General features: G+C 41.9%; 2 protein-coding genes across 2 annotated transcripts; both read left to right on the top strand.

Annotated features, from left to right (window-relative positions):
* Positions 1-2,690: 2,690 nt before the first annotated feature.
* On the top strand, positions 2,691-3,809 carry LOC106431955. The gene has a single exon (XM_013872804.2). It carries the CDS (start codon positions 2,691-2,693, stop codon positions 3,807-3,809), a length of 1,119 nt encoding a protein of 372 aa, XP_013728258.2.
* Positions 3,810-18,594: 14,785 nt separating this feature from the next.
* LOC125608620 lies at positions 18,595-21,916 on the top strand. Its single transcript, XM_048779046.1, has 2 exons — positions 18,595-19,963; positions 20,043-21,916. The coding sequence occupies exons 1-2, from the start codon at positions 18,595-18,597 to the stop codon at positions 21,914-21,916; spliced, it is 3,243 nt and encodes a 1,080-aa protein (XP_048635003.1).
* The last annotated feature ends 2,020 nt before the right edge of the window (positions 21,917-23,936 follow it).

Genomic DNA, 23,936 nt, shown 5'->3' on the forward strand with positions numbered 1-23,936 from the left:
ATCCCTTCACGGAGTTAAAAACGCAACTAGCAGAAATAGGGATCAGTTGACAGGAGGATCATCGGCAGGAGGTTCCGATGCCCCACTTCATCTCATCACTACCAGGAACCTAAGGCTTATACTCGAAGGAAGGAGGTGGATGTCCAAGGAACTCGGCTTCACTGATCTTCACCACCTTATATTGCTCAAAGGAAGTTATCGGATCCCAACGGTCGGTCTGATCATCAAGCCACTCCCGCATCAGTTCCCAACAAACTACAACCTTTGCGTCATTCACGGCCTTTATCTTCTCAGCATCAAAGACTTCAGCGGCATGCCTAAGTTCGCACATCTCCTCCTCCTTATCCTCTAGCCGTCGCCGCAAGGAAACATCCTCCGCTTCCACACGTTCCCTTTCCTCATCCAAATCCTGCACTCTGAGCTTCCAAGCCTCAATTTCCTCATCCTTGGCCAGGATAGTGTCCTTCTCTTCACGAAGCCGGATAGCCAACGCATCCCTTTCAGCCTTAGTAGCGCTTCTGTTTTTCATCCTCCCCTTAAGGTGGAACAATTGAGACGCCACCTGCACCAACAAAACTCAGCTCTGAGCTCAAAAAGAAAGGAGTCACGAGAGCAATAGGAAGATTATTACCTTGAGAACATCACCTTGAAGGGAGCAGACAACCTTGGAGGTATCCTCATTTAATGACGGATGTGTGGGAGTCATAGGGAACACCTCCGAGTTCAAATTAGCCAGAGCCTTAGAGCAGCTGCGAGAGGCGGAAATGAATGGCTTGAAAACAGAGGCTCTAGACCTCTTCTTAGAAGACAAAGGAGTCACAATAGGAGCTGCTTGGCGCTTACCACTTCGGGTAAACTGAATATTACTGCCTCCAGTAGGAACTACCCGATGAATCGCAGCCTTCCTCGCAGCCATCACCTCGAGAGCTTTCTTATACTCCTCCAACACCTCCGCACCCCTAGGGTCCAATATCACGCCTGAGGGACAAGAATCATTCAACAAACAACGAGAAGGAAACAGGGAAGTTACAGATATGAAGCTTACCCCTGATACTACACCGATCTAATGCCTCTTCACTCACAAGAAACGAAATCTCATGGCGATCAACAGGAATCCCCAGCAACTGCTCAATTACGTGCCTCCCTGAAGAGAAATCCGTGCGAGAAATATCTATGGAAGGAAAAATGAAGAACGTTAATATCATAAAAGTCGACAAGAATCGCGATACTCTGGGCAACTCACCAACCGTGTGCCAAGTTGAAGAAAATCCTGGAAGAGGCATAAAAGCAAACTACGATGCCCAGTTCCCTTCAAAAACCGGATGATGCTTTTTCTCCGACCTCGATAGCTCCTGAACTGGGAACATCCTGCCGCGAGTATGCAGATGATAGCTACGTTCTCCACCATTTAGAGGAGAAACAGAGTAACAGTACAGAACCTCGGTGACCCCAACAACTAAACCTTCGAGGTCACCAAGATTTTGCATAGCTATCAAAATCCTCCAGGCGGGAGGATTCAGCTGTCCCGGAGAGATATTCACCGCTCTCGAAACTTCGGCAATCAAAGAAGGAACTTGATCACTGAAACCTGATTCAAAAAAGCCTTCATAGACCGGGACTTCACCTGCCCTGAAATCCGAAACCGTGTCGAAAGGACCGGGAATTCGAATAACAAGATTCTCGGAGAGATGGAACTTCTGTCTCTAAAAGGCAACCTCCTCTACTTCTATCTCCGATACAGGACCCACCGGCGAACTGTTGGGGAAAACATCCCGGTATTATTTCCCCGACTTCGATGACAAAGTCGAGAAATAAGGGGCAAATTGTTGGGGAAAACATCCCGGTATTATTTCCCCCAGCCTCCAGGCAGGACTCGGATCCCCGGATCCCTGGTAAATGGGTTCCCCGGGTCCCCACCAGAGGGAACCCTGGGCTCGATCCCTGGACCCTACTCCCTTCCAAGAAATGGAAAACTTCCGACAAGGAGAACCTTCTATATTTCCGAATATGGAAGAGTTTAACCTAATGAAACCGACTTCTAGACGACTATATAAGAGCGACAACAGCCCTCAAGCAAGGGATCGACTTCTCCAAGGCTTAGAGACTAGGGTTAGACGCCTAGAATTAGGGTTCTTATAAAACATCTTGTAACGATACCTTGTTCTTGCCTATTCATCTAATAATACGTCTCTTTGTTGGATTAAGCTTGAAGACAAAAGAAGCTTAGAGATAAACATGAGACCTAATCCTATTGCGATATGGATTTAGAATATATTTAGGAGTTATCTAAATGTAGTGTTTAATAGGATTAGGAAATAATAAACTCTATATAAGGAGATGTCAAGTTGTGACATAACTTACAAGAGTTTAGGGATTGAGAACTTGAGTTTTGAGATATTTTCTCAGGTTATAATAAAAGAGTCATTCTTGTTTGCATCCTTGAATTCTATATTTGGTATCAGAGCCTTACGAAAATCAATATTTGATCGACATACGGCTTATTGAGAATGGGGGATCTTTCAGTTGTGACAACACCGAATTTGAAGGATGGAAATCATTCTTCCATTAAGTGTCCGATGTTGAACTCGACGAACTACACTGTATGGGCCATACGAATGAAGAACGTGTTGAGGGTCCAGAAGGTGTGGAGTATAGTCGAGACATGAACGGATGAAGATGATAAGAACAATATGGCAATCGCTCTGTTGTTTCAGGCGATTCCAGAGGCTTTAGTGCTACAAGTTGGGGAGTTGGATACAGCAAAGAAGGTGTGGGACGCTATCAGGATGCGTCATATTGGTGCAGAGAGAGTAAAAGAGGCTAGACTGCAGACTTTGATGGCAGAATTTGATAGATTGAAGATGAAGGACAGTGAGAATATAAATGACTTCGTCGGTAAGCTATCGGAAATTTCTTCAAAATCTCATGCCTTAGGAGAAGAGATTGAAGAATCAAAACTTGTTAAAATGTTTCTGAAGAGTCTTCCTCGCAGGAAATTTATACACATAGTGGCCTCTCTTGAACAGGTTCTTGACCTCAAGAACACAAGTTTCGAAGACATTGTGGGACGTCTGAAAGCTTATGAAGAGCGTGTCCAAGAAGAAGAAGAAAGTCAAGAAGATCAGAGCAAACTGATGTACTCTAATACAGAGCAACAGACCAATCGTGATTATCATGAGGAGTATAAAGGAAGCAGAGGAAGAGGAGGACGGTTCAATAGGGGCAGAGGCTGTGGTCGTGGGGGGAGAGACACGTCAAGGATAATGTGTTTCAGATGCGATAAGATGGGTCATTACGCTTCTACCTGTTCAGATCGTCTTCTCAAACTGCATGAGGCACAAGAACATGATAAAGATTCAACACAAGATGCAGACGAGCTTATGTTGAATGAAGTGGTATATCTAAACAAAGAGAAGGTGATGCCGAGCAAGTACGAATATAATGGTGAGGACAACATGTGGTACCTTGATAATGGAGCTTGTAACCACATGACAGGAGATTGTAGGTACTTCAAAAGGATCGATAAAGAGATAACAGGGAAGGTCAAGTTTGGAGATGACTCACACATCGACATTAAGGGGAAAGGCTCGATTGAATTTGTTGACCAAAACGGAGAAACAAGGACAATGTGTGACGTCTACTATATACCAGACCTAAGGAGCAACATCATCAGTCTTGGACAGGCCACTGAAGCAGGCTGCGACATAAGATTAAAAGGAGAATGCTTGACAATGCATGACCAAGCCGGGAAACTACTTGTCAAGGCAACAAGGTCAAGGAATCGATTGTATAAAGTCGGATGGGGATAAAAGAAACAGTATGTCTACTGTCCACGACGATAATCGAGTCGAGCAGATGGCACGCACGATTGGGACACGTGAACATAGATACAATCAAGGTAATGGTTCAAAAGGATCTTGTGATCGGAGTACCTCACATCAATTTTGAGAAAGGGATCTGTGGCTCCTGTTTGCTTGGCAAGCAGACAAGACAAGTGTTTCCACAAGCAACTGCATATAGAGCAGACAAGGCTCTTGAGCTCGTGCATGGCGACCTGTGTGAACCAATATCTCCGAGCACAGCATCTGGAATGAGGTATGTCTTTGCACTCATCGACGACCATACTCGTTACATGTGGACGATATTCTTGAAAGAGAAGAGTGATGTGTTTGATAAATTCAAAATCTTTCGAGTAATGGTGGAACAAGACACATGACACAAGATACACACATTCAGAACTGATAGAGGAGGTGAATTCGTCTCAACCGAGTTCAACGCATACTGTGAACAAACAGGAATAAGAAGGCATCTCACAGCCCCATACACACCGCAACAAAACGGGGTTGTAGAGAGACGCAATAGAACGATGATGGAGATGACCAGAAGCATATTGAAGTATATGCGAGTTCCTAACTACCTATGGGGAGAGGCAGTGAGACACACAACATATCTTCTAAACAGAGTTGCAACCAGAGTACTCAAGGAAAAGACACAATACGAAGCACTACGAGGAAGAAAACCGAATCTCAGTCACATTCGAGTTTTTGGCTGTATAGGCTATGCAAAGACAGTAAAACCTCACCTGGAGAAGCTCGAAGACAGGTCTCGAATGCTAGTCCATCTGGGGACAGAACCAGGGTCAAAGGCCTATCGAATGTTTGATCCTCAAGATCAAAAGGTTGTGGTGAGTAGGGACGTCGTCTTTGATGAAACAAAAGGGTGGAATTGGAGCCAAAATCAAATAAATCGACTCGAAGCTGGAAGTTTCAGAATAGCTATTGGAACTTATGGAAACCGTGGGATACACGGCACTGGTGAAAGCGAAGCTAAGGTTGATGAAGAGACTGTCGGGAATGAAGAAGCAGAGCACCATGACATCATAAATTCCACCTTGATCCCTGATGGAACCGAGGATGATGAGGAAGAGACGGAGACTGAGACCACATTGAGAAGATCACAGCGTCAGATCACCAAACCGAAGTACCTTGCTGACTATGTGCTATATCTTGCAGAGGAAGAAGGAGAAATACTGCTCATAGTTCTAAACGATGAACCAAAGAGCTTCAGTGAAGCGAAAGGATCAAATGATTGGACTCTAGCTTGTGAGGACGAGATGTGTTCAATCATTGAGAATGGCACTTGGACACTCGTAGATCTGCCTCATGGAGCAAAGGCAATCGGCTTGAAGTGGATCTTTAAGCTCAAGCGAAACTCAAATGGAAGTGTTAAGAAACATAAAGCTCGACTGGTCGCTAAAGGGTATGTACAACAACATGGAATAGATTTTGACAAAGTCTTTGCAACTGTGGCACGTATAGAAACAATCCGGCTTCTCTGTAACTTAGCAGCTTCAAATGGATGGATCATTCACCATCTCGACGTTAAGACGGCATTCTTGCACGGGGAGTTGAAAGAGACTGTCTATGTAAGTCAACCAGAGGGCTTCAAAGTTAAAGGTTCTGAGAGCAAGGTTTATAGATTGAACAAGGCTTTATATGGGTTTAGACAAGCCCCCCGTGCGTGGAACAACAAGCTTAATGTGATCCTAAATGAGCTTAAGTTCTGCAAGTGTTCGAAAGAGCCTTCGGTCTATTGAGCATCCCAAGGGATTGCCACCAGTACGAGGCATTGAGCATGAGATAGATTTTGTTCCAGGTGCATCTCTACCAAACCGACCAGCTTATTGTACCAATCTGGTAGAGACCAAGGAACTTCAGAAAAGATTGGTGACCTTCTTGAGAAAGGCTACTCCATGAGAGCCTCAGTTATTGTGTCGTACGAGTTCTCCTTGTACCCAAAAAGGATGGCTCTTGGCGCATGTGTGTGGACTTCCGTGCCATCAACAACATCGCGGTAAAGTATAGGCATCCCATTCCTAGGCTAGATGACATGCTTGATGAGTTGCACGGTTCAAGTGTTTTCTCTAAGATTGATTTGAAAAGTAGCTATCACCAGATTAGGATGAAAGAAGGTGATGACTGGAAAACTGCATTTACAACCAAACTAGGATTGTATGAATGGCTTGTGATGTCATTTGGGGTTACTAATGCACCTAATACTTTCGTGCGTTTGATGAATCACATCTTGAGATCCTTCATTGGTCATTTTGTTTTAGTTTACTTTGCTGACATTCTCATTTACAGCAAGAACCTTGATGATCATAGGATGCACTTGAAATCTGTTCTTGAAATTCTTAGGAAAGAAAGGCTTTTTGTAAATCTTGGTAAATGCTCTTTTGGAACAGATAACGTGGTGTTCTTAAGTTTTGTTGTAGGTGCTGATGGAGTTAGAATGGACAAGTTGAAGATCAAGGCCATCCGTGACTGGCCTAGTTCAACGATCTTGGGTGAAGTGAGGAGTTTCCATGGTCTTGCTGGTTTCTGTTGGCGGTTTATTCCAAACTTCAGTACCATTGAAGCCCCACTGACTGAAATGATTAAGAAAAATGTTGGATTCAAATAGGAACAGACTCAAGAAGAGGCATTTCAGATTCTAAAAGGGAAGTTGACTCAAGCTCATTTCATTATCTCCACTTGATCTTTTGTCTTTGCCTTTGAGTAAAAGAGTTAGTACAGATGGCAAGAGGAAGGTGGACACTATTGATACCACTCAAATTACCCAAAGGAGTGTTACTCTCATCAAAAGATGTTCAGATGTAGTACTTAGGGATCAAACTCACAAAGAGCTAGGGAACAATTAAATTTAGTGTTTATTAATTCCAAGAGTTGTAAATGTTTAAATGAAATAGCAATAGTAACTAGCGAAGTAAATTGTAAATGTAACTTGATTGGAAATGATATTAGATGCAGGGCCACTATTCAGGTGTTGGAGATTATAATATCTATAGATGCCCATTTGTTACATGCATGATATGTTAGAGCTCAATCGCTTAACTCAGTGATCAGCTGTCGCATGTTTCACTGGTTAACAAGCTAGATCTCATGTCTCCACGGTTAGTATGTTGACAACGAGAGAGTATCGACCGATGGTCCTATAGGGACATCGACCGATACACATTTACCTACGTCGACCGATAGTCAGTTGAGGACATCGATCGACGGGTTCTAGCCAGGCCTATGCGCGAGTATGATATGTCCTATTAAGATACTAAATTGGCAGTTAGCCCTCTCTAACAGTCCTAATATGATAGATAGATGTCAAGATGGGATAACAAGGGTGCTTGAGTATGCAATCCTATGACCAAGTTCTAGTTAGCAAGACTAAAACAAGCAATGAATACAAATCTATCATGAATATCACAACAAGGCAGATCTATAGTTTGGGGCTAATCCCACAAACCTATTTGAACCCTGGATCTAATAAATGAACTACTCAGACATAGCAAAGCAATTCATGACAATGAAGAAATGGAAATTCATAGTATAGATGAAAAGAATTGAAAACAAGGAGTTCCAATCACAAGTGATCTTCTATCTAAAACTCTCTTTCTCTCTCAAAGTAAAACTATAACAAGCAATGAATACAAATCTATCATGAATATTACAACAAGGCAGATCTATAGTTTGGGGCTAATCCCACAAACCTATCTGAACCCTGGATCTAATAAATGAACTACTCAGACATAGCAAAGCAATTCATGACAATGAAGAAATGGAAATTCATAGTATAGATGAAAAGAATTGAAAACAAGGAGTTCCAATCACAAGTGATCTTCTCTCTAAAACTCTCTTTCTCTCTCAAAGTAAAATTGTAACAAAAAGCTCTCTCTGCCGTCAAAACATTTAGGCAGTATATAATCTACTAGGTTAAAGACTCGTCAGGGCATTTTCGTAATTTGGCTTGGCCTTAGGCTTTAAGTCCGCTGGTTCCAAAATGTCGCATGTCCAATGTCTCGACATCGATCGATGGTACTTGTGTACATCGATCGATATTAATTTTCATTTGTCGAGGCATCTCATGGTGTCGATCGACAGCACTAGATGTGGATCGATCGATTGTGCTTCCTCTCGTCGACCTCTACATGGTCAGCTCGGGTGAAATGTCTTTTAAGCTCCAAAATGCTCCAAAGTCATAGCTTTACTCCGAAATGCACCTGAACCTGAAAACATACCTAGAAGAGTAGAAAACATAGATTTATATATAGTAAAACACCTATATACCATGGATGAAAACGGGTCAAATCCAAGGTATATCAACTATCAAGAAGCTACATGAGCAAGTTCATGCCAATATTGAAACCAAAACCGAGGGTTACAAAAGATTGGCCAACAAGAAAACAAAAGGAGGTTTTTTTCAAAGAGGGCGATCTTTTTTGGGTTCACTTAGGAAGGAACGATTTCCAAAAGAAAGAAAGTCCAAACTCATGCCTCGGGTCGATGGACCATTTTAGATCCCTAGGAAGATCAATGACAATGCTTATCAGCTTGATTTGTAAGGTAAGTATGACGTTATTCAAGCTTTAATGTTTCTGATCTTTCTCATTTTCTTGTAGATGATCCGGTTTTGTGGACAATTCCTTTTGACGAGGGAGGGAATGATGTGCCTCAGTCTGTGGATCAGTCCGTGGAACCAGACCAGCATGCAGATCAGGACGTCCCGAACATTTCAACCGAGGTTCACTCTTCCGACCATACCGTACAGACTGACCAAGCTGTGTACCGGATCAACCCGCGTACGTCCAAAATGGAGCTTCGGCTAGATCCTCGACCAGACGACCAAACTGATCGACCTGAGCTCTTCTTCTCCGACCAACTCGACATTCTAAGACCAACGGTAAAGCCAGGATCAACTTCGAACGAGCAGGATCTGATTAAGTCTGCAACGTCTCCCTTTTGAACCATTTGATTCGTAACGCATGTACCAGCGACCGTAGTGATGGACTGATTGGACACTTTGATCAGTTCATGAACTTTGAACATCTGAATTTCTCTAAGGCAAGGATCCTTCACCTTTCTGAAGACTTAGGCCGTGCTTGGTCCAGTGTCGTTCATGGAACATACCCGGCGGATCATTCGGACAGTCCCACATACGTCCTTCTCCTTACCGCCGTGCACACATCAGGATACATCAAACCTGGACAAGAGTAGCCGAAGGGACTGATCGACCAGTCTCCTCCCATTTCCGTGCCTGGACCATCTGTAATAACCCTCACGAGCAGATAGAATTTCGGTAGAGAAAATTCTTTAAGATCAGTTTGAAGATTGATCGATCAGAATTTAAATGAAAATCGACACGGTAAATTAATCTCTCGACGGGCTGTCTTTTGGTCGAAAAACCATCTCTTGATGGTTCTGGTCGAGTGTTAATTATTATTGTCGATTTTTATTCATGCTGGGCGAGTTTATTCAGAGCAGGACGAGATTCGAATGATGAAATATATTTAGTCGAAACAGTCCGAAAAATATCGACAAAACTCTTAAAATTATTTCTGAACAGTCACATGCCTTGCACCTTCTAGCCTACTTGCTTCCTCAGTAATTAGGTCACATGACATGCACCTACTTGCTTACCTGCTTGCTCATTAGAAGTCACATGCTGGTCACAAGCTGTTTGCTTCAGCTGCTTGTATCTTTCTTCATGGAAGGGAAATGTTTAGCTGCTTGTGCTGCTTGGTGTGCTGAAGCATGTCATCAGCTGTCTAACCTCAGCTTTGTCTTTTGTGAGAGCAAACCCTCATATGAAGAAACTCCTTATGATATAAAATACCCTCTTCTCTCCTCTGGACGTCCTGTTACTGCAAGAAAAAACAGAGAAAAATTCAGAGAGAAAGAGAGAAAGAAGAGAGAAAAATCTGTGAGAAAAATTAGTTGAAAAATTCAGAAAAAAATCAGGGAAGAGAAGTGAGCTTGGACGACCCTTTCTCACCATCCTGTGACTTTAATCAGTGTGTTCTGGTGTGGTTAAGAGCTGAAGGTTTGGTGTTCAAGAGTTTGGAATCACCCAAGTTCTTTAGCCTTGGATTTTATCAGTAAGAACATATGGGTTTGATGAGATCAGTTTTGCTTGAGCATTAGTTCTTGTTAGGTAACCAAAACGTTTTGGTCTGTTTCTGATCTTGAACCTATCATGGGTATCTTGTCCTGATCAGGTTAGACGTGTGTTCAGCTTGAAGTTTATATCAACCAAGTTCATCTTAAAGCTTGAGGAAATCGGTAAGCCATAGCTACTAGTTCAGAGAAGTTTTGTTTGGAACAAGTTGACTGATTTGTTAAGCTTCCTGTCCAGATTAGTTTTTAAACCTGTATGTGGATTGATCTTGGTTCAGTTATGTCTCGTAGATATTTTTTTAAAGGCTTAGCTGAACTGAATTATCCTTCAACCGAACTGAACTGCTTTGAACTAAGCTGAGTAAAGTTTCTAATGGAATCAACCTGACTGATCTTGTATCCACACATTCTGAATCAGGAGTGAAATGGAGTGTTATTAGTTGAGCTCGAGTCTAGTCTTCCCTAGCCAATCTCATGGAATCAAAGGTGAGTCTAGATAGATGATTGATGAGTAGTGAATGAATATTTCTTGATTGAACGTACTGATTGTAGATGATTGATAGGCTTTGTCTCTTGATCAATATTGAATTGGTAAGGTGTTTACTTAGTGTAAACACTTATTAAATATTTATGAATGATCATAGAGGTTTATTCTAAACCTTAGTACTTGTTCTCAAGTACTAATACATATGTATAGTATTAAATATAATTAAGTATGGAAGTATTAATCATGTAAAGTCTTATTATAAACCTGTCTTCCAAAATATTCTCGTATGAATGATGATTACCGTGAATTGGTCCTGCGATATGGAACAAGGTCACCAAGACACGATGATGGGGTCGCACCCTGGAGGCCGTGTAACTGCATGCAGCGTTAGATGTTCAATTTTTGAATATCTGATGGCGATGATGGTGATGCTAACTCGCTAGACTCGTTTAGCCTTTGTGGTTTCTCGGGTCTGGTATATATATATATAAATATGATTATATGAATGATATGAGAGACGGGAATAGGAAGTGAGGTATATGATTAGACTCACAATGATGGAAGAATATTCCTTATATATAAATATCCAGATATGGAATATATGTTCACTGCATACAAATGAAGTTGATTGCTTGAGATATTATTGATATATGTTGGGGTGCGGGACTAGGCTCACTGAGTAAACTAGTTACTCATGACTCATTTGTGATGCACGTAACCAATAGGCGGGAGACCTTACTCTAGTACGGGAAGGAACAGCATTAGCAAGCAGTAGTTTTATTATCCTTGCAAAGTCATTTTGATATATCTTATGTATAAGATTTGTAGACCGAAAACCTCGAGATTAATTTATAACAAATTTTGAAAGATGCTTTTAAATGATATATAAAGAATGTTTTTAAAGTATGGGTTCCATATGATATTAGTCCTTGTCCGGACGAACTAACTATCGGGTATTGCTTTTTGGGGTTGAAAAGCCTAGAGTGATATCTGATAGGAGTGTTGGTGTTCTTTGGTTGTTAGTCTAAGGTGATCGGAAGTATTCTGAAAACCTCGGATCGACCATCGAGGAACATCGACCGTGTCATTTCCGGTTATCTACGATCGGGGGTGTCACAAAGGTGGTATCAGAGCATGGTTATACGATGCTAGAATGGGACTTGTTTCAAATGTTTTTCGAGTCAAAATGAGTCGCAAGGATAACTAGGATATGCTGGCTTGTTCCTTCATTTTAGGATAGATAGTCATGGGTAGTTACCTAACAGTGATATTTCATAGCAGAAGCACCAAGACAAGCTTGAACGGGTGGACCGTACTTACCGATGTTAGTATCATCATGCTAGAGTTTGCTACCCTCATGGTGGGGTTCACTACCGCCCTGTTAAGAGTCAGTAACGTCATGCCTTCCTGTCGTTCTTTTGAATTCTAGTGGGGGATGCCAATTCTTTAGAGAGAGATATGGGACAAAATTGATACATCAAATACATCTCCGGACTCGTGTGTTATCGATGTCAAGGTGGGCGTTTTTTGTGGTCCGATTCCGAGCGATGCGACTGCACATGATCACCTAGATGCACTTATTCTTCCAGCTTCTCAAGTCTCCAGCTTATGCTGAGATGTACAAGAAACAGAGCCGTACAAGCCTGAATTGTTCAACATTTGCTTGGAGCTTAGTGTTGGAGGAAGAGATGGTTCAACTGTAGTACAAGACGATGGACACACATGCACCTTTCTGTTGGCAACAAGACATCTTAAAGCTTATGATGGAAAGAAGTAGTGGGACAATAAGATACTGAAGAAACACTAAACCGTTTGAGGTATACTTTGGCTTGAGGCAGATTTGGGATAAACACCCAGAGCAAAACATTGATGTGGCCAATGTTCAGAGAATTACATGAAGGATTTGGTAGCAAGCTATTTGGAGATGAATGCGATGACTTGTTGGCCAAGAGTCAAGAATTACTTCAGAGAGGTGAGATCGAGTTGGACAGATCTCAAGAGTTCATGAAGTAGAATTTTCTATACAAGATATGGGACCGATTGAAGATTCAGTTTACGGAGTTGGTACAGTGGGATGTTTCCTCCAGGAGGTTCAGGTTGAGTTAATCATATACAACAATTTCAGCATCAAGATATGTGGTCGAGTGAATTTCATTCATCGATTATGGTTTGGAGAATAAGCCAAAGATCAGATGGAAAATATTTGGGAACTTAGCCAAGAATTTTGTAGTAGATAAAAGACCATGGAGTCTCAGAGCTTCGATGGGATGTTAGAGTATGACGCGAATACTAAAGAAGTTATTTCTGAAGATGTTCACCAAATTCTGCAGACCGTTTAATTCCCAACCAGTGAAGATCAAAGATTATTTTAAATCAGTGGATTAAGTCGCTGGGATGATTTTGGGTGTACGTTTCATCAGATCAAGATCGAGGAGGCTGAGTTGTTATGGTGGTGACATGCCAGGACAGCATAGTCGGGATCGTCCAAGTGCGAGAAATTCTTGATTATTTGCATCAATGCGCTTCATTGATTCCCTTGTGAAGAGTAAGGATGATTATTTTACCCTTGCCCATAAAGTTACCCGGTTCCTTTACCTTTACCTAGGGTACCAGTAGTTGGACTTGTTCACGCTTCCTTACCATTAGTCTTGATCCAAGTGTTAGGCTATTTGGGTAGAGCCTACACTTTATGGTTGTCTGGACCGTCAAAACCCCTGAAAGGTTCAATCACAGGTTTGCTTCTTATCCCATTGTGTGTTGTGTGCATTTTTAAAATTTTATGAATGATTGAAATAAAAAAAAAAACTTATGTGAATTGTGATCAAGGTGTCGTAAGAGACCTTGCCTATGGATGGAATTCTCCGCCCATATTGTGTTTGATTCAGGAACAACACATGGTTGTAGTTCCTGAGCGATGTCATAGTATTAGAGAGGATTCACTTTTGTGAATTCAAGTCTACCGTTCTTATTAGGAAGTACGGGCTGCCAGTTAAAGTTATGGTATTCCTTCCCCATTCCATAGTACTTCCGTTAGAGCGGTATGTTTCTATCTAGAGTGAGATTGGCTATCTAGTTACCGAGCTCAATTAGGATGTCGAGAAAATAAGTATTACAAAGAAGACCCGTCACTGTTGGCCTACAATGGTACTCTACCAAGTGTTTGAGCATCCCTCATATCAGTCTGGCAAGTTGAAAACCTTTTGGGAAAAAAATGAAGAAGTGTAATCTAGTAACTTGATCGTTTAGAAAGCAGAAGATGAAAAGGAAATAAGGATTTCATTTAATAGAATATATTCAAAATTATTATGGTTTATTTGTTAAAGATTTGTAGTTGAAAATCAATAGATATAAATACCATGTCAAGAGATGGAATTTGAAAGTAATGAGTAATCTTTTTAAATTGAACTTTTACGCAGAGAAGACAAATAAATCTACTTGTTAGAGAATAGAAATATCATTGTTGATCGGCTCCTCGAGAAAAAACAACTATATTCTCTGTTTGTGTGATCCAAACATTAGACTTTTATTAAGCAATTACTATGAACAAAGTTTATAACGATTACAGATTTATTCAGTTCTATGTTTATTTAATCCTATTTCACTCACGACTATGTGATGAGAAGAGAAATTTTTTCTTCTCCACAAAACGATAAGGTTTTTGTATTGTCTTTGTGAATTGTATATCTCCGTTCAGAACAGGCGCAAGGGAGATTTTTGGCTCTGTTCTCAAGTCATTCGATGTTCTTGTGATGAAGGGTAAGGAATAGTTTCTGAATCGGAGGCTTGCACATCTCGGGAAGTTCCTTGCATAAGAATCTAACATGTGTAGATACATTAGGAATGAATGAGGTATTGTGTCAGAGTTTGTTTGCACTCAATATCGCAGGAATCGGAACACATACACTCGAGGCTGCTAGGAAGATCTATCAAATAGTCAAAAAACAGGAGAATCATGCCTCAGACCAACCTTCAAACTCTGCCACTCTCTGGTTGAGAATCAAGGGTTTAACTTTGAGTTTTACAGCCAATTGCAGACTTTATCTGCAGTGGGTATTTTGCAATTGGTGGCAGCAACTGTGATGGATGACATGTCCGAAAAGATACCGTTGGAGCTTCTTCGCAAGGTGGTGTTCCGCGTTGCACTTGAGTTTTTGTGCTACCAAGAGGATAAATGGTTCGAACTATGAGACTATATTGCATCAGAATGTAGTACACAGTTCCAGAGAGCAGTTTATATCTTTTTTTGCTTATCAATTGTAACACCCGCCCCTCCCCCCATTTCCGACCGGAGTTCGTGTGTCCCGTTACTGGTTCCACGAGTTTTAGGTGCGTTTCCTTCGTTACCAACGACACTTCCACTTAAGGTTCTGCAAAAAGGGAGGGAACAAGAGAGGTGAGTAAAGAATACTCAGTGAAGCGATTCTAGACGAGTCTACCCCATGAGTTTTTATACTGCTCAATACGAAACGAGAACCGACTAGTCACTACACTCAATTCGATGCAACTTACTTAACTAGTTACTACATTTCCATTTCAAGAACTCATGCAATGTAATGAACTCAGTCATCACTCAATTCACATTATTCGATTTAAGACTCCAATCATCCTAGAACTCTAGGACCTACACAGCTCAAGCGGTCCATCCCACCCCTTTTCTTGCTGCGTCCCTATGAAGCTGCCTGCGCTGGTATGCTCAACATCCAGTGCCCTTGGATGTGGTCTGCCCCTGCAGTGTATTACAACCCCTTCCCGTCAAGACTCGGCGTGACTCAATCTTACCGGCGCCTCTAACCTGATCCGCCATTTTTGAATGCTACGGCCCCACATTTCCACCGTTTTTTGTACGCTACGGTCCCACGCTTCCCATATCCGCCACCATTCCCTCGGTGGATCGTATTACAATAAACTTTCATTTCCTTTTTCATTTATTCTTTCCTTTTCCTTTTCATTTCCTTTTTCCTTATCCCTTAGACTCATTTATTCTTTCCTTTTAGACGCCTACCGTTCTCGGTGTCACACTCAATTCATTTAACAACCATTCACATATGTCCCACCATTCATTTAACGAACCCGTTTAACCGTATTCTAAGATCCTAGGTCTTTCTATACATCCTAGCTTTCACACACACTCACGCCACACAATCGGATCAGAAAATCATATCAATATGATCGTTAACACAAGGCAGTCCATTTAAAGTCCTTTAACAGTATGAGCGTTCTTATGCAATATGATCTATCAACCTAACATCAATCAGGATATATTCAATCCTAGCTCCTCATTCAACAATATAAAGGAGCATGAAAAAGATCTAGGTAGAACACCTCACCTTAGCATAGATCTGGATCTGAAAACAAGAGAAAATAGATGAGATCTGAATCAGCAACACCATACGGTCACCACCACCAATCGCGGCTACACGGCGAGGAGAGAGAGAGATTCGGCTGGGAGAGAGAGAGAGAGAGAGAGAGAGAGAGAGAGAGAGAGAGAGAGAGAGAGAGAGAGAGGAGAGCGCGGCAAAGAGAGAGAAAGATAGAGAGACGGCGCGAGGAGAGAGAGAGCTTGACGGCTAGGGCTTCCTGTCTCTGGTATTTCTCTGCAGAGCTTCGCTTCTAATTGTCTGATGAGAGACAAGGGAGGTTGAGGCTTTGTTTGGGAAGGGGAACCCTAGGGTTTTCTAGTTGGACTGTAGAAAACCCAATACCCCTTTAAAATTTTAATTGGGCCAGTTTCGGTGTAATAACCCTCTTTAAAGAGTAAAACGCAGGCAAGGAAAAATCTTATAACAGCCGAGAAAATTACTCAAGTAAGTGGAAGTCGGGTTGATCTTTTCCCGTGGATGTTGTGGATCCCAAGGTACATAAGAAAAATTTAGAAAGTCTTAGAATAGTTTTCCATCTGAAGAAACAAATTCTTCAGAAAGTTTAGTGGATTGAAAATGCTCGCGGTTCGGTCTAGAACGTCCTAGTCGGACGAGAAAATTAATCGAAAATTTATTATAAGGCCTTAAGATAGGAATGACTTTAGAGTTATTTTAGAAATGTTTTGGTCTAAGAAATCTAGGTTTTTGTCAAAGAGAAACATTCCCGCCAGCTCGGATTAGCTTATAACACGTTCGGGATTTAAATACGGCCCATTCGGGCCCATCTACGATGTGTTAAGCATATCCGGAAGCTTCTGGAGGATGCAGCTGCTTGTCTATCTCCTTAAGCAGCTAGACATGTGTTACTCCTTTACTGGAGAATCCTCCAAGCAGCTCTTGCTTATGTCCTATTGGTTGAAATGGTGGCTGGCCCCAAAACTTGTTTTAATTGGACAGATTTGTGGCTGCACACCAATTTCTCTCCAATTGGTTGCATGGGGCATCCAGGACACCTCCTGCTTGCTATGCACGACCAAAACCCTTCCATGAGCTCATTCTCCAGCCTATAAATAGCAGACCACCCCCTTAGTTATTTCTCATACTTAGAACCCTAACCATAGCAGCTCAAAAAAAAGTCGAAACCCTAAGGTAAAATGTTTTTTTTGTCTTTAGCTTTCTTTTTATTTAAATTTTGTTTTTATTTTTTTTAGTTAGAACTTGGATAGCCTTTCTTACCCTACCCTTCCTATATTTAGATTTCTAAAGTTCTAGAGTTTTCCGATAAAAGTTTAAAGAGAAGGCGACCGCGAGATAGAAGCGTTTCCAGTCCAAAACTTTCATCTAAGTGTTGAGGTGAGTCTCGGTTATGGGTTTTGATTATTGTATGTGCGACTAGCGCCTGCAAAGCAAGAGTATTGGTTGATGCATTGCTAGGTTGCGCGTTTAGATATATAATGATATGATAATGATTGATGTTTGTGAAAGATATTGAGTTATATCGTCGGGCTTCGGCTCGAGGGGTATAACATGATTATGATACATTGATGTTGTGTTGCATATACTTATGTCATTGCATTATATTGTTTGGGCCTCGGCTCAGATAATATAACATGTTTGATCATATCTTAACGGGGAAACCCGTAAATCCACGGACTTGATCCCTGAGAGTCCGACACTCGGGTGGAGTGTCGTGAGAGTCATTGGTGTCCACTCGAGGCCCGTGCCTTGTCCGGGGCCTTACCAAAATTAGTTCCGGGCAGGACGCGAAGACACGTGTGATAGGGCTAGCTACCCTCGACCGTGTAGCTGCATGACGATGCGGCAAGTGTGTTATCCGGGCCATCAGCTTTTTAGACTTTGTGTTTAGAGTCAATTGGCGCAAGAAGGGATGTGTTTTGGACTTCGTATCGAGATAGGAACCAATGGCGAGAGGCAGTCCTCGATGATCAATAATGATCTAACCACTCGTGAAGAGTGGATGCTTGTTTACATGATTGCTTTATTTTTGCATTGCATATTTCTTAATATAATTGATCCTTGTTGCTTAATGTTTGATGCATAATGGGGGGATAAATAATTGTTAGGAAACCCGACTCACTGAGCAAAATAGTTGCTCATTAGACTCTTTGTTTTGCAGGTAACCCGTAGTAGTAGGTTCCATTTGGGATCGGAGGAGCACAAAGCTGTTGGTGTAGATTTGCTACCTTTTGCAAACATGTACGTTTTGTAATATGTAAGATATGGTTTTGAACTTCGGCCGAGCATGTATGAAATTTTGATGTGTTTGAACTTAAAGTATATGAATAAGAAAAGGTTTGTGAAATGCTTGGATTCCATATGATACTAGTCCTAGTCCGGGACGAACTAACTAACGGTTTCAAACTCGGGTTGCAAAGCCTTAACTTGGAATCGCTAGGAAACCCGTTCTTGGACATATGATCTTAGGATTTCGGATCTGATCTGGGAACCTCGGATCAAATGTTCGGGCACGTGGTAGTAGTATCTTCGATCTGGTTAGAGTTCTTTAGTTCGTCGTGCATGTTCTTGTTTGATTGGTGCATGGCAAACTATTTAACTTTTATTTATTCCGGATCGGGGGTGTTACAACGAAGGTGGTATCAGAGCATGGTTCACTTTGCTCACTTGGGAACCTGTTTTCAATAATTTATCGAGTCAAAGGTGTCGCAAAAGGTAGAATAGGAAACCAACATGCTCCTTTGTTAGATAAGTTGAGATTAGTACTTACCCTGGGTTGTACTGCAGTATGTTTCCAAGACGTACAAGGAGTGAGGAGCCAATGATGACACCACCAAGATATGGACAACGTAATTCTGATAACCGCAGAGTCTATTCAAACCTTGAGGTAACAGATGATTCTGCGATAGCACAAGGAAATAACCATTGCTATGAACACGAACATGAGTCGACCGGGAGAAATCCGACGGATTCACATATGGGCTATGAGCAAGAAGAACGATATGAGGATCTGAGGGAGAGGAATCAAGCACCTGATATGTATGGATCAAGGCGGAATTTTGCAACAACACATAATCCAAGGCAGAATGAATCTGAGTTCATGCACCGGGAAAGAACGCCCGAGCCACGTTGTAGGCAAGAACAGAGGACAGCTGGGAGTTCTGATCCTCTTATAGTATTAGTACAAGGCTTGCTAGATAGACTTGATCATAGAACCGGTGAATTATCAGAGCGAAGACCATCCTCCCCTCCTGATTACCTGAAGATGGTCACGTTAATGAAGAAATTTGGAACCGTTAGATATCCTGGAGGAACAGATCCCTTCGAAGCGTCAACATGGCTGAGGAATTTGGAGAAAAACTTTCGGGCGATCCACTGCCCTGATAATTTCAAGAAGGATGTGGAAATATACTACTTGACCAAAGATGCTTCTGATTGGTGGGATAACGTGGAAGAATACTATATGGGAAGAGAGATCGATTGGGAAGATTTTAAAACGGAATTTGAACGGAAATACTTCCCACCTGAAGCAAAAGACCGGCTGGAGATTCAATTTTTGGAGTTAACTCAAGGCAACCGGAAAGTCAGGGAGTATGAGGCAGAGTTTACAAAGCTAAGGAAATATTCTCCTTATGGAGCAAGGAATGAAGGTGCACTAATTCGAAGGTTTATAAGAGGATTGCGAGCGGATTTGGCTAGCCGACTGCAAGTAGTGAAGTTTCATAGCCTTTATGAATTGGCGGAGATAGCGGTAAATGTTGAAGAAGGTATGGAAAAGGAGCAAGCCATGATGAAACATGCAGAGCCATCTCGCAGAACTGAAGTGCTAGGAGTACGAAGAATGAATAATAAAGGACAATTTAATCGAGGGAGAGGCCAAGGAAGAAGGAATGACAGACGGTTTACGAATGGCCCAGATGTGTGTTACACTTGTGGTGGTACAGGACATTTTTCTAGCAGTTGTCCTTATAGTCAGGGAAGAAAAGCCCCTGATTATATTACTTGCTTCTCGTGTGGTGAGAAAGGGCATTATGCCAACAGTTGTCCCCATAAGAGACAAGTTACGCTTCCAGCACCACCCACTAGACTAGCGATTGAACCAGCCCCGAAGCGCCAGGCAGTTGGAAAGCAAGTGAATGCTTTAGAGTTAGGAAAACCCGAACCACAACAGCCCCATCAGGGACCGATCACAGGTAAGTAGGGTTTTAACTCATTGCATGTTTGTGTGAATTTGATGCATGAAATATAAAATGTGAAATAAATATTGTTTAGGAACATTGTGTGTTGGTGGAGTTTATGTGCATGTTCTCTTCGACTCGGGTGCCACACATAGCTTTGTGATACCCGAGGTAGTGTCGAGTTTTAAGGGAACCTTTACTAGAGTAAAGGTAGGTGTTTCAGTTAGAATCCCTGGGAACCATAACCTTCGTGCCGATAGTTGTGTACTTGGGATTCCAATCTATGTAGGATCAACGGTATATCCGGCAAACCTGCTAGTTGTTCCTTTAGGACAACACGAAGTGATTTTGGGGATGGACTGGCTGTCGAGATACTACGCACGGTTGGATTGTGGTCGAGGAAGAATTACACTTGAAGAAAGAGGACAACCATCAACAACATACTATGGAATATGTCCAAGTGCTGGAGTGTCACTTGTATCTGCCTTAAGAGTTGAGAAAGATTTGATCGAGGGCGAGGTATATCTTGTAACTCTAACTACCCTTGGAGGAGAATTGAATGAAGGGACAAAGTTGGAAGAGATAGCAGTAGTAAAAGAATACCAGGATGCATTCCAGCCATTGGAAGGATTGCCTCCACCACGAAGTGATCCTTTCACCATTACATTAGAGCCGGGAGCAGCCCCAATAGCTAAGGCACCTTATCGAATGGCTCCAGCCGAGCTTGCTGAATTAAAGAAGCAGTTGCAAGATTTGATAGAAAAAGGATTTATCAGACCGAGTTCTTCACCATGGGGAGCACCAGTCTTATTTGAAAAGAAGAAAGACGGTACCATGCGGTTATGCATCGATTATAGAGGGATTAACAATGTTACAGTAAAGGACAAGTATCCCTTGCCAAGGATCGATGAATTGTTGGATCAGCTTCAGGGGGCAAGCTGGTTCTCAAAGATAGATTTGGCATCGGGATATCATCAAATCTCAATATCAGAGTCCGATATCATGAAGACGGCTTTTAGGACCCGGTATGGCCACTATGAATTTGTGGTAATGCCTTTTGGTCTTACTAATGCGCCGGCTGCTTTCATGCGCTTGATGAATGATATATTTCGTGATTACTTGGATAAATTTGTAATCATCTTTATTGATGATATACTTATTTATTCCAAGAGTAAAGAGGAACATGCAGAACACCTCCAAAAGGTGTTGGAGCGATTAAGAAGCCATAAGTTGTTCGCCAAGTTTAGTAAATGTAGTTTCTGGAAAAGGGAGATTGGATTCCTTGGTCATCGAGTGTCAGAGAAGGGAGTTGCAGTAGATCCTGAAAAGGTTAAAGTAGTTAAGGACTGGCCACGCCCTACCAGCGCTACCGAGGTTCGAAGCTTTCTAGGATTAGCTGGGTATTATCGAAAGTTTGTGAGGAACTTTTCCATCATGGCCAAACCCTTGACGAGGCTGACTGGAAAAGATATATCATTTGAATGGGATAAGAAAGAGGAAAAGGCTTTTACACAATTAAAGGAAGCTTTGACGACAGCACCTATTCTTGCATTACCTACTCCAGGAAGACCTTACACAGTATACACTGATGCTTCTCGAGTAGGACTGGGTTGTGTACTGATGCAGGATGAAAAGGTCATCGCCTATGGTTCAAGACAGTTAAGGAAGCACGAGGAGAATTACCCCACCCACGATCTAGAGATGGCCGCAGTGGTATTTGCTTTAAAAATATGGAGATCCTATCTTTATGGCGAGACGATTCAAATCTTTACTGATCACAAGAGTCTCAAGTATCTCTTTACTCAGTCAGATTTGAATTTGAGACAAAGGAGGTGGATGGAGTTTATCACGGATTATGACTTACAAATCCAATATCACCCAGGAAAGGCGAATGTGGTAGCAGATGCACTGAGTCGGAGGAGAAGTGATACAGCTATTGAGAAGGACTTAGAAGCCTTAAACGCATAATTCAAGATGATTAGTCTTTCAGCCATAGAAGGCGAGGGCAGCGAGCCATTGGGATTGCGAGCAGTGAATCAAGCAAACCTCCTGCAAAGAATTCGAGAAGAGCAGAAGGAAGATGTAAGCTAAAGAAGATTATAAAAGAACTTGAAGAATCAGGCGGAAGAAATGATAGTGGTTATCATTTAGCTGATGACAGAACCCTCCTACTGAACGGAAGGATAACCGTACCTGTAGGAAAGGAGTTACGAGAAGAAATCTTGAGAATCGCACACCACTCAATATTAAGTATTCATCCTGGAAGCACCAAGATGTACCAGGATATACGTCGATACTATCACTGGCCAGGAATCAAACGATCAGTTGCTAAGTGGGTAGCTCAGTGCCAGACCTGCCAACAAATTAAGGCTGACCATCAAGTGCCGGGAGGATTATTGCAAAGCCTACCAATCCCAGAATGGAAGTGGGAGTCAGTGGCTATGGATTTTGTAACGGGACTACCTCGAGCACCAGGAAGAGGGAATGATACTATATGGGTGGTGGTAGACCGACTAACTAAGACTGCTCATTTTCTACCCATTAGAATTGTTGACAAGGTAGAAGTACTGGCAGAAGTTTACTTAAAGGAGATAGTACGATTACACGGAGTTCCTGCCAACATAGTATCTGATCGTGATCCAAGATTTACGGCTCAATTCTGGAGAGCTTTCCAGCAAGTATTGGGGACTGATCTTCATATGAGTACGGCGTTTCACCCTGAACTGACGGGCAGACGGAGCGAACAATCAGAACCTTGGAAGATTTTCTAAGGATGTGTGTTTAGACTGGTCAGGTACATGGGAACAATACCTACTTTGGTAGAGTTCTCTTATAACAACAATTACCATGCAAGTATTGGAATGTCCCCATATGAGGCATTATATGGACGACCTTGCCGCACACCACTGTGTTGGGCTGAAGTTGGAGAAAGACATATGTTAGGACCAGATGTAGTAGATGAAACAACAGAAAAGATAAAGATTGTCCGAGAGAATATGAAGAAAGCTCAAGACAGGCAGAAGAAGTATGCCGATCAGAATAGACGTGAAGTAATATTTCAAGTTGGTGATTGGGTATATTTGAAGGTGGCCGCACAGAAAGGGAGAGATAGATTCGGAAAAGTGGGAAAGTTAGCCACTCGATATATAGGACCATACCGAGTGATGCAACGGGTTGGAGAAGTAGCCTATCAATTAGAGTTACCATCAGATATGGCACTTCACCCAGTTTTCCATGTCTCAATGTTAAGAAGGCATATACGAGATCCTACCGAAGTAGAGCCGCAACGAGTTGAAAACCTTCGTTCCAACCTCACTTACCCTGAAGGACCACTTCGAATCGGAGAAAGACGAATAAGAAAACTGAAGAATCGAGAGATTCCTCAAGTGCAAGTATTTTGGGGAAAACAGCGTCGAGTAATTGTGACATGGGAAGATGAAGAGAGGTTTAGAGCAACTCATCCTGAACTGTTTTTGGAAGATGATGAAGATCAGATGGATGGAGCATCAAACCACTAAGAATTCGGGACGAATTCTATTAAGAGGGGGAGAATGTAATAACCCTCTTTAAAGAGTAAAACGCAGGCAAGGAAAAATCTTATAACAGCCGAGAAAATTACTCAAGTAAGTGGAAGTCGGGTTGATCTTTTCCCGTGGATGTTGTGGATCCCAAGGTACATAAGAAAAATTTAGAAAGTCTTAGAATAGTTTTCCATCTGAAGAAATAAATTCTTCAGAAAGTTTAGTGGATTGAAAATGCTCGCGGTTCGGCCTAGAACGTCCTAGTCGGACGAGAAAATTAATCGAAAATTTATTATAAGGCCTTAAGATAGGAATGACTTTAGAGTTATTTTAGAAATATTTTGGTCTAAGAAATCTAGGTTTTTGTCAAAGAGAAACATTCCCGCCAGCTCGGATTAGCTTATAACACGTTCGGGATTTAAATACGGCCCATTCGGGCCCATCTACGATGTGTTAAGCATATCCGG

This window comes from Brassica napus, chromosome A5, assembly GCF_020379485.1.
Source record: "Brassica napus cultivar Da-Ae chromosome A5, Da-Ae, whole genome shotgun sequence".
Lineage (NCBI taxonomy): Eukaryota > Viridiplantae > Streptophyta > Magnoliopsida > Brassicales > Brassicaceae > Brassica > Brassica napus.